This window comes from Ixodes scapularis, unplaced genomic scaffold (genome assembly GCF_016920785.2).
Source record: "Ixodes scapularis isolate PalLabHiFi unplaced genomic scaffold, ASM1692078v2 PGA_scaffold9__187_contigs__length_104089568, whole genome shotgun sequence".
Taxonomy (NCBI): domain Eukaryota; kingdom Metazoa; phylum Arthropoda; class Arachnida; order Ixodida; family Ixodidae; genus Ixodes; species Ixodes scapularis.
Genome location: NW_024609884.1, coordinates 57,835,920 through 57,847,191, shown reverse-complemented (window position 1 = coordinate 57,847,191; position 11,272 = coordinate 57,835,920). Strand labels below are relative to the sequence as shown.

Genomic DNA, 11,272 nt, shown 5'->3' with positions numbered 1-11,272 from the left:
CCGCACGCCGGTACGATAACCATCCAGATTGAAACGGGCAGGGGCGAGGATTGAACCCAGGATCCGTGGGTTCTACAGCGAGAACTTTCGCTCCACATGCTCCGAGCTGGTGTGTGCAATATACCACTCGGCCACCGATCCTCCCTCCACGGAACCTCATCACACTCGGGTGGCGCCAATCTCAGCAACTGAACACGATGACGAGCGTCTTTCGACTCGTTGACTGGACGCGAGGCCCAACCAAGCACTGACACAGCACTCGTATCCAATCTGTGTCTCCCTTTATGTAATTAAGGTGAGGTGAAACTTCTAGTGCACAGGCTTTGATTATTCTAGGTGGTGTTAGCTTACCTCGCTGCCTTGGTATATACCTTACGATACGAACCATTTTGATTCGTCGTTCAGCTTCGCTTGTGCGGTGTCGTGCATGCTTCGACGTTCTTTCTCAAGGGTAGGTCATGCTATTGAGCCTTTTATTCCACCTTCCACTAGAGATCGTGTTTTGCTCGAGCGCTTTGAGACACATCGAAGCTCAGCGAGCCTCTCCGATGTCAACCCCATTTGAGTATTGGCGACGTGTGCGACCGAAAGCGTCGCTGTGATTGGCCTTCCACGATTGGCCGAACGCTGACTATGACGTCAGAAAAGGATTTATCATCGACGGAAATAAGAGGAATGAAAGTACTTTAATTTTGACGGTGTTGGCAGTGTTCCTTTGATAGCGCAATGATTTCAAGCTTCCACCATGCTATTTACAAACACCATCGAACTTGTTGTTTGCAAGGTAATGACGTCACAAAGGGGAACCGTAGGAGGGCGCCACTAAAACATCTCGCCGCTAATAGTACTCGATCTCCGCCGGCGATGGGTTCGATTAGGGTGCCTTCATATGCGCTTTGCTTAGCGTGATGACATCTGGCCATTTTGTTCCGAACTCTTACTTTTCTTTTTTTTTTTCTAAAGCGCGTGAAAGAGCGTGGTCCTGCACGCGCTCGTGGCGCTGACTGTTCTACGGCGACATTTTGTTTTGACGATTTATTTGTATTTTCCCTGTGCGCGCGTGCTTCCGGCATCGGGTAATACAAAGGAGGGCGTCACCCTAAACAGAAGGACATTGAGGCACGCTAGGTTCGGACTGGTATTCATCAGGTTCAACCGCAGTGTACAGTGGGAGTTCTGTCCTTTATAATGAAGGGGGGAACTTCTTGACCAGAGGCAAACTTATCAAACAATCTGTCAGGGAGTATTCACTGGCTGCCATAGCTGTGTGCACGACTGCAGAGCGCGTGCTGGCGGTGAGCTTCCACGGCTCTTTTGCAACGTGCATTCCACACGATCAAGGTTACGGGTCATAGCAGCCTATTAATATAAGCCCATTCTGATCTGAGCATGCGCTTTGAGCAACGCATTTAAAAATGGTGTCCAGTGAATAGCCCCTATAGTCGCACATCAAAAGCTGCAATCAGCTTGAAGAGGAAAAGTACACCTGGGAAGACAGGAACACTCTTGTAATGTCGGAATTCGTACATGGAAAGCGATATTGTAGGTTTAGAAAGAGTTGTATACATAAAGACAGGGGACGGGACAACACATGAAAGATGTGTTGTCCCGTCCCCTGTCTTTACGTATACAACTCTTTCTAAACCTACATCATTACCAACGCGCTCACTAACAAGTAAACCGATATTGTTTCGGAAAACAGAAAACTAGATAGTAATTAATGAGAGAAAGAGAAAGAGGGCGAGAGAGAAGAATATTTCTCCGGAGTGGTTGTAGGAAACTAAATAATTTTTTTTTTTTTATGCTGGAGGGGCTCCTTTTGTCACGAACACTGCAATCTAAAAAAATAAATATAAAAAATAAACGTTTTTGAAAGGTTTTTGACGCCCCGAGAACTCTTTCAGCTCTTGAAGAACGGTTTCGCCTCAAGCACTATCACCCCTTGGCGCACTAGAAAGGCCACTGGGGGATAAAGAACTGTTTCGCATAAAAAAAGGGGCTTAAAAAAACCTTATAGGATTTTTACGCAGAACCCCTTCAGGGAGTGCTTAAAACAACATTTTAGGGTGTAAAATATGGACAAACCGAAGAACCTCTAAAGCCGGAGTCACGTTTCTTGTACATCATATAAAAGACCGCATGCATACAGATTCGAATGCTAGTCACCTCGAGATCCCTGTTTAGAATGCCGCATGGCAATGAGTTCAAGGAGAAAGCTTCGCAGGCGGCATTCGAACCACGGATATTGCGGTGACTCGTGTTTGCAGACTGTCTTTTTTTTATGACGTATGAGCAGTGGGACCCCGGCTTAAAAGTTCTTTTACGACCAGATATTTTTAGTGTGGGCTACACTAAAAAAAATATGGCCGTAAAGGAACTCTATGGGGGACTTCGGGTTGTCCATATTTTGCACCCTAAAAAGTTCTTTTAAGCACTTCTAAAAGGGCTCTTCTTGAAAAACCTATAAGGGGATCTTTCAAGCTCCTTTTAAGATGCAAAAGAGATCTTCATCGCCCAGTTGCGTTTCTAGTGCGCCAGGGGCGATAATACTTGAAGCGAAACCGTTATTCACGAGCTGAAAGAATTCTTGGGCCGTCTTAGAACCTTTCAAGAACGGATTTTTTCTTAGAGTACCTGTCGTTTTCAACGCACATCTTTGCGGTGGTGGTCGGGTGAACGTAGAAAGATGCATGGATATATTTTTTTGTTAGGCCATCAGTTTGATATATATATATATATATATATATATATATATATATATATATATATATATATATATATATGAGTGCAAAAGCTTATATCTTGCACCTATACATGATGATTACGGTATCGTTTCTGAGGTATCCGTTGCGCTCGTTCTCGAGATCCTGCAGCGCAATCATGGTGTGGAATCCGATGGGCACATTGCACTCCTCGAAAGGACGACCCATGATGTGCTTATTCTTTGAAGGGATGTTCCGGAACAATTGGAGCTTGTCGTAATGCATTCCTCGTGCAGACTGGTCGACGACGCGCAGCATGTGCTATAATGTATAAGAAAGAAAAACGGACATGGTGGAGAACATTTCTCAAAGCAAATAACATTTAAAAACAAACTGGCCGAAAATAAGGAAACAAGAAGCTCTAATACACCCACCTCGTTCTTGCAGGGCCAGTCTATGACGCTGTCAAACTTTCCTTGCATTATCTGCGTTCATAGAGAGTCGTCAGTGAAAATTGTTGGGATAGTGTTCGATCATACAAAGGGTGGTATCGTGTTTCCCATGTCACTTGAAAGCTGCGTTATTGTGGCGGGCTTTTGTAGTAACCGAAAGGGAATCAATAGTTTTTATCGCTCCAATTTAATCCCCGACGTGAAACATATGTATTGAAAGCATTCCTAGAATTTGTTGTTGTTTTTTTTTTTTTTTTTTGTTTCTTGTTTATGTACCTGTAACCCCACTCCCCTCTGCAATACCCTCGTGGATTTGAAGTAAATAAATAAATAAGGATGCAGCTTCGTTTCAGTTCGGAATTTATTATATCACCGAGATATATAATTAACAAGGCGGTCATGATATCACAGGTTTGTGGGAAATTGGAAATATTTAAAAATAGGAAAACTATTTCCAACTATAAAGTCTTGCGTTATCAGAAGGAAAATATAGGTCAATTGAAAAACTAATTCCATTATGTAGGGCTGTAAAAGATGCATACTCTGTTCTCGACGTTTGACAGAATTGCGACCCAAACGTTTTTTTAGCTTTATACCATCTCGAGACCTTTAAACTCGCGGAAGTAAGTTTCCAGTGCTCTCGGAATTGTATATTTGGTAACTTGCGAAACCGGCATATTTACAATGCATTCTTCAATTGAAAGTTTCACCACACATTCATTTTTTTACAAATTGTTTTTTTTTATTTTTATTTATTTAGCGTTATTCTTAAATTTTGCAACAATAAAGAAAATAATCGAGAAAAAAAAAACTGTTTCCTTCACAAACAATGCAGCGGGTTCCTACAACCACCCAGGGTTTTTTCAAGGACCCTTTGTTTCGTATTCTCGTTTCGGGAGCACTGCATCCGTTTGTATCAGGGCTGATAAAATCGGGGGAAACGAAAAGCTGAAGACAAACCAAATGGCCGACTCGCCTGCAAGAAGAGGGACAAGTGGCTGCCCCTGCCTTCTCCGTAACCATTGAGGTCCGCCATAAGTCTCAGCTTGTAGCCGGGCACGCCAGTGTAAAACGCCGGGCTGACTACCCGGGCAATGTCTTCATTCTGCTGCTGAAGCTTTAGGCGGCTGTATGGATGGATGCGCCACATGAACTTCCCCTGGGTCCAGGAGCGTGAGATGGCCTCTTCCAATTGCACGTCCACCGCGCGCTGCGGAGTCGGTACGAGCTTCGTCATTACCACAGTCTCCATGATTTGGCCGTTTATCAGCATCTATTATGTCTGGACAAGACACGGCTGCAGGGCAATTGGTTGCGCAAAAAGAGAAGGTAAAGGAGCAGAATTGAGCTGGAACTTACAGAGTGTTCCATCAGGTTGGGAGGACGTGGGATGATCAACTCACGGATATCCTCTGCCAGTGGCGCTGTTCTTCGTTCAGCCTCGATGTAAGCAACCGCACCTGGTCTTTGAGGACCTGGTGTTCTCGTAGCACTAGGTTCATTTGCTCCTTGATGGCGTTGAAGCCGCTCTGAAGTTCTAGCTTTTCCTGGTGGCTTTCTGCCAGCGCCTCCTGAACTGTTCGGATGGATCCGTTGGCTCTCTGGAAGTCAAATCCAAGGGTTCTTGTTGCTTTCTGCCACACCGGCCACGGCCGCCGCTCACCTCGGTGTAGGACAGGAGGAAGTTCATGTGGCTCTCGAGCGTCTCGTGTTTCTCCAGTTCCTCGTGTGTTCCCTGCGATGAATGTGTACAATAGGCGGACATTTTTTCAGCTAAAAAAGGACTGGTGCTTAAACTGTGTCAATTGTAATAAGCTGCATTCCCGTTGCTCTTAATCTATCTATGTGCGACAGGTAGTGGGAAATTAGGGCGGCATTTATCACTAGGATATTCGTTCCTGTGCTGAGAAGGCGCTACAGGGATGTTGAAATCAGGCCAGTCATAATTAGATGAACTAGAAGCCACGCTGCTCTTTTTAAGCTAAAAGTTACTATAGAGTTTATGGCAGCTTGTTAATGCGAAAGCATTAAGTGGTCCCAGCATGGAGCGCAACCGGCGTTGTCTGTAACCGCGAAAAACGGCACCTAGTCCCATTGGCTGAGTGTAACGGTACCTAAATGCCCATTGGCTGAGCGAAACGGCACCTAAATGCAAGTCATCAAGCATGCGCGTGCAGAAATAAATCGCAAAGGAAAGCACTGCAACGCAGATGCTTCGTCACGGAAGCCGGCGGGGGCGCTTAAGGTCAAAGCGGACCAGAGCCGTTTATACTGAGAGAGTTTAACCTTTTCAAGGAGATTTCGACAGTCTGGCAACCACAGCAGCGTAGTCTGACAACCGGGGGATGACTATTTCGGTCCGTCATTTTGTGGCTTTGACTCATAGGAGCTCTATGCGATTTCTTACGTATAAACGAGACAAAGAAGTAACGCCATTTTGTGTTATCGCAATATCCGCTAGTTCTAGCGGGCAACAAGCTCCGCCCATTGGCCAAACTCTCTCCGTATAAACGGCTCTGAATAAGACGCGTCTCAGAAATAAAACACAAAGAAAAGCACAGCAACGCAGATGCTTCGTCACGGAAGCCGTCGTGAAGCCGGCGGGGTTCGCCGCTCCTGCGCAGTGGGGGAGCGTGATGTCACCGCCGGAGCGCCGTGTGCGATAGGAAGACGTGGCGCGCTGCTTGTAAGAACGCGCCGCGTGTAGGAATGCGAAAGCATTCCTACACGTAGGCAGTTTAAGTGTCTCTGGTGAATGTTTGTCATCTATCTTTGTTTCACTGAAAACGTGGCTTATAGACGAAGCACATAAAACATTACGAGTTGTCGTATCTATAGATGGACCAGTTCCGAGGTGAGCACGCTCGTTTACACACCAAACTCGCAGTGTCATGGCTTATTATCGCCATGCGATTCATTTAGTTAAATAGTATTGCAACGTCCCATACCTTCTGGCAGCTGGCTTGCTAATTGCAAGTGGCACAACCGTTGATTGGATTTCTCGTCTTGAAATCACGTCCCTTTCAAGGGAAACCCGGTTTACATACCCCGGCAATTTTTTTTTCTATAAAAAGGTTGGTTGTACTCCGTCGGTATACGCAGCAATGATAGCTCACATTCTTAGTGTTCCACAAAGATGTAATCATGCAGGCATTTAGTTATGGGGGTTCAGAGATTTCTGACTGAGTGGTTTACGAGTTCGAGCAGTGACATCAACGATCCCTTGATCTCACCTCAAATGCGCAGCCGACGACAGAAAGTCTACAGGTCCTCCTTCTGGTCGATGCTCCTTGTGACTGGTGTAGGGGCTGCATATTTGAGGATAACAAAGTCAGAATGCGAGCAATTATGGTTCAACTAGGCGCTGTTTTAATGTCATTTTAACGTGACCATTTATCTAGCCCAATTCGACACCTTGTTGCGGTTCAACTGGAATCGGATGTTTCATTTATTGGGTGCTTGGAGAGTCTACGTACTGGAAGTTTTTGAAGGGACCACGAAATTATAGAATTGTGTAGTGTTCAAGATTTATGGCTTTTTAAATAGGAAAACAGCATAAAACTGTCTGCAAATAGGATGTATTCTCTCGCCGCCATTACTCTTTTATTCCGTGTTGCTGACAACGTGTTAAAAACAAACTTCCACCAAATTTATTCCACATAACCGAGGCTGTTGTCTTTGGCAGGCCGTAAGTTACTTTGCCCATTACTCGCGCTAGCTAACATATCTGAATGCTTGATATATCATTTCCGAGGCAGGGGACCCGGCAGTGTCGTCAAAAGAATGAGGAACCATCTTCACTTTTCCAATTTTCGTGAAGTATTATAAAACACCCATTTGTCTTGACTGCCAGCCTCCATGCAGTAAACATGTCCCTTTGTTCATCCACTAATTTTTATAGAGCCTGATAGAATTATCTCGTACTCATACGTTAGGTGGAGAGAAGGCAATGTATACTGTTTTAAAGAAGTATAAGTCTCCAGGTACATGGCGCCCGACGTTTTGTTAGGAGAAGGCCTCTTTAGGCTCCTGAAGATCTACGCGGAACGTACACTGCTACTCTGAGGCTTGCCGGATGTTGCATTCCAGTACTTCCTACCAGCGTCACTCCCTTCGTGTTTTGTTAATGGTATACACAGTGGGAAACAGGCTTCAAGCGCAAGTCTGAGCTTTGAACTCTGATTTTGCTGTGGCATACCTTGGATTACACCGCCTTCCAGTGCACTGACCTGGCGCGCGCAGCCTTGGTAGTGTTCCAGGATAAGGTATAAAGCGGAGCACAGTTCCACTCTTTTCCGCAGTGTGCGTGACGGTGAAGAGTGAAAGCACGCTCCATCCTTTATCATGTGAAAACGGGCCGAAGCGTCTGTTCAAGGACTGGATGGGTAATTCCAGATTTGGGGATCGATTTTCTCCAGTTAAGGTGCAACCCCACCCTTGGTTAGTGGGATTCTGAACCAACAGACGGCGGTGGGATCGCCTTCCAGGCCTGCACATTAATGCGAGAAATCGTATGTGGTGGTGCTTCGATACAGTGCGGTATTTTTCTATATCATGAATTTGACATTCCTGGTCCTTCGCTTGTTTTTCTCTGCGCGAGCTTTCTTTGGAACGCGCATGGCTGCGCCAGTTGTCGTGCAAGGGGGCCAGTTGCCTACGCTCCGAGCTCACGTCTCCAGCAAATGTGGTCAGAACAAAACGCGAAAATCGCCCTGAGCCAAATGGCAAGATACACGCACAACAAAACAACCGACGCGTTGAAAAATATAAAATTGCCTGGGCGCCGTTTGCACCCCACGGGAATTTCGGAGGCCAATTACAGATATTTCAATGTGATCAGATTTTTACGACGGGCCGGCCCTTTTGCGTGCATGTGTTTGACTCTTAGTGGATTTCCAGGAAAACGTGATGACGTGATAGACTTGGGATTTCAAAATTCTAGCTTAAGGAATTAAATACCTCAAAAATCAAAACAAATTAACTATTTTTTGGGGCGGTCAGGTGCCTCATTTAGGTAGCTGGGTGATTATTTTGATCAAAACCCCGAGACTGGCAAACACAAAAAATGACACTCAGGTTTAGATGTTGAGACTGGTAAACCCAAAGTACGACTGGTGTGGGAGTCATAATAGAAAAATGCCAAGATTAAAAATGAATTCTCACCAATAAATGATGAGAACTGTAATACCAACTCAGTGATAAATTCAATAACTGGCCAGGCAAGGATTCTGGATCTGTGGAGAGCTTTTAATTGCACAGAGTTTAAGCAATCTACCAGTCTTAATTGGGTGATTTATGCACTCAAGTAGTGGTGCGAAGAATGAAAAAAGATGCAAACGGGTACAGCTTGACTTTGTATAAAATATAGTGTAAGCACGCACATGGTACGTTGATTAAGACTGAAACAGCGTTACATTTTACACTAGCGGTTTCCGAATCGAAAGTTAAGGGTGCATCGAAAGCTAAACCTTGTATTGAATGGGTTAAAACAGCGCAAAACGACGAAGGACCAGTAAAAGGAAAAACACAGACACAGCGCTGACTTACAACTTAAATTTTTACTTCTGCGCCATTCAGCAAGTAAACTTGGATCGAGATAAACATACAAAAAATCGACCCGATAACCCGTCATCCTCTTGTCAAGCCGACACGTGGCTACACGTATTTACCCGCCTTTCTGATAAAATTCATCTCATCATGATGAGATGAATTTTATCAGAGAGGTAAAAAAAAAGTTCTGATACAATTGATCTCACCATGATGAGATAAATTTTTTTCAGAAAGTCGGGTAAATACGTGTAGCCATGTGCTGGCTTGATGGGAAGATGACGTGTTATCGGGTCGATTTCTTGTATGTTTATCTCGTTCCAAGTTTACTTGCTGAATGGCGCAGAAGTAGAAATTTCAGTTGTAAGTCATCGCTGTGTCTGTGTGTTTCCTTTTACTGGTCCCTCGTCGTTTTTCGCTGTTTTAACCTATTCAATATGACCATCAACCAACTCGCCCAACTTTACACATTGTTGCTAAAGCTTGTACCCATATACTGCTCGGGCCGTTATGTTTGAACGTTCATAGTACATTATTACCCTCAGATTTGGAGTAAGTTGTCTCCTGATTGCCTACAACAGAAAGAAGGAAGCATTCTAATTCTGGGTTGATAGAAAAACTCCACCTGCTGACAGCTACCAATCATCTCGGCGCAAATTATGAGTATTCACTGCATGCCAATGGTCACGTGCTTAGAACGAGTTTTTCCCACGTGATTTCATACAATCGCAATTGTTATTGACAAACAACATTGTTTACCCACGCGAGTGGCCACATGTAAAGTTTGGAATGTTTGTATTGATTGTGGCACACGTGGCAAGTTTCGCTTTTTTTTTTTTTTTTTTTTTTGCAATTCGCGAAATAGAATGCTCCGGGTTAGAGCCACTAAATGAGCTGCGCTTAGAGTATCGGCACTCCGTTCCCCGATATTGTGCTGGGCGCCACCAATTTGCTCGTTTGCTCGTATGCAAAGCAGACGCAACTGCCGATCGTCATTATTCAAAAGTGAGACTTCCTCATCATTAGATTCGGTGTTAGAAAGGTTGTGTAACATTGCTTTGCTTTGTCGCGGACTGTTTAAACGTTTGTGGAGGACGGGAAAGCGTTTCCTGTGATTTCAGATAAAGCTTCAGATAACTGACATCCACCATTTTAAGCACCAAGATGTGTATGAAGCATAATTTATTTATGGCTCTAGTTTAGCCGGACCGCACAGGTACAGAAGGAGAACGCACTGCTTCACCTCGCGCTCTTGGCGCTGCTTCAGCGACTTTATCAGCTCGTAGCGTTGGCTGCGCTCCGAACTAAGAATATTCAGATCTTAGGATTTTACAAGCCAAACCAACAAAAATCACCTAACACGCCCCGATAAAAAGAATTGCGGGTTTATTTTGACTAACTGGAGATCTTTTGACGTGCAACCGAATCTCAGATTAGCCTCCGATTGCGGGAACCTCGGCCGATATTTAAACCCGACAAATATGGACTCATGGGCCAGTGCGTTGGCTCAGAGATACTTAGACGTTTTAATATTTTGTGTTGTGTTTTGATATCATTGCCACTTAAGAGCCACCAGGGTGGTTTTTGAGACAAAATATAGTCGAACCATTCCCACAAGCATAGTTTTACTGCAAAAATGATTATTGCAAGTGATACAAACATTCAAATTTTTTCGCATATGTGGCGGAATCCCTTTCATGGCGCCAATTTCATTTGGATCGCGCCAGGCATTTGTACCGACCCCAACGTTGGTGGTACCGACGCACAGTAGAACGCGCGCAAAAGCAGCTGTGGTGCCCCGCAGCCTCGCGCTTGTTGTTCTGACATCCCTGTCTCGCTGTACTGCGGGCATCAAGGCATCTGACACCCTGACATCTGGCGCTTTTTCTGTCTTTTACGTGGCGTTCCAAGTGGCATACGACGGCAAATGCAGATCAAGCTATTCTTGAACACGTATCGCCATCTGCAATTTATATTAAGAAATTGCAATTTGCCCTAACTGAATGGGAAAAGTTTGAGGTCTAATAACATTCTTAACGTGTAACATATCAATATGAAAGTTCTGGAAAATGTAATATCGAAGGATGCTTCATAATTTAATGTCTCGTAATTTTGATTAGTTGGCGTGATTCTGTTTTATAGCACCATAAATTAATACAATTTCTACCATTTTTTTATTTTAAAATATACATTATTTGTACAGTTCGTTGCTTACTTTTTTAATTAATTATATCCAACCGAACGCTGAGCCGCCTCCGTAAGTTGCGGTGATTGGCTCTCCGAAATTTGTGCGGGAAAGCAGTCTCACGGGCTTTTTTTAGACTGTAGGCGCTAGTCTAGCGACGAGCAGGATAACCGCGATAAATAATGAGTTTAAGGAAGTATATAAACGGCGATGCAGCTTCAGTTGGCGTTTAGATATAAACTTTTCTCTCTGATAAATTAAAAAAAAATATTATAAAGCAGACAAATATTTGTTTTATTTTGTCGTCTCCTATCCGATCCTGTGTTTCTGCTTTTCGCGGAAGACGCGTAGGAAGGATATAAAAATGTTATACAAATACGCAGTGC

The 11,272-nt window shown here is 44.2% G+C and overlaps 1 protein-coding gene across 1 annotated transcript in view; it reads right to left on the bottom strand.

Annotated features, from left to right (window-relative positions):
- Nucleotides 1-2,545: 2,545 nt before the first annotated feature.
- Nucleotides 2,546-11,272, bottom strand: part of LOC8024694 (TNF receptor-associated factor 2) — a 30,423-nt gene continuing 21,696 nt past the window's right edge. The window contains exons 3-9 of the mRNA XM_002406598.4: nt 6,388-6,462; nt 4,818-4,889; nt 4,558-4,755; nt 4,131-4,364; nt 3,137-3,187; nt 2,784-3,023; nt 2,546-2,731 (exon numbers count right to left, since the gene is read on the bottom strand). Coding sequence (XP_002406642.3) covers nt 2,796-3,023; nt 3,137-3,187; nt 4,131-4,364; nt 4,558-4,755; nt 4,818-4,889; nt 6,388-6,462 — 858 coding nt within the window. The 3' untranslated portion in view covers nt 2,546-2,731; nt 2,784-2,795. The remainder of the gene's footprint in view (nt 2,732-2,783; nt 3,024-3,136; nt 3,188-4,130; nt 4,365-4,557; nt 4,756-4,817; nt 4,890-6,387; nt 6,463-11,272) is intronic.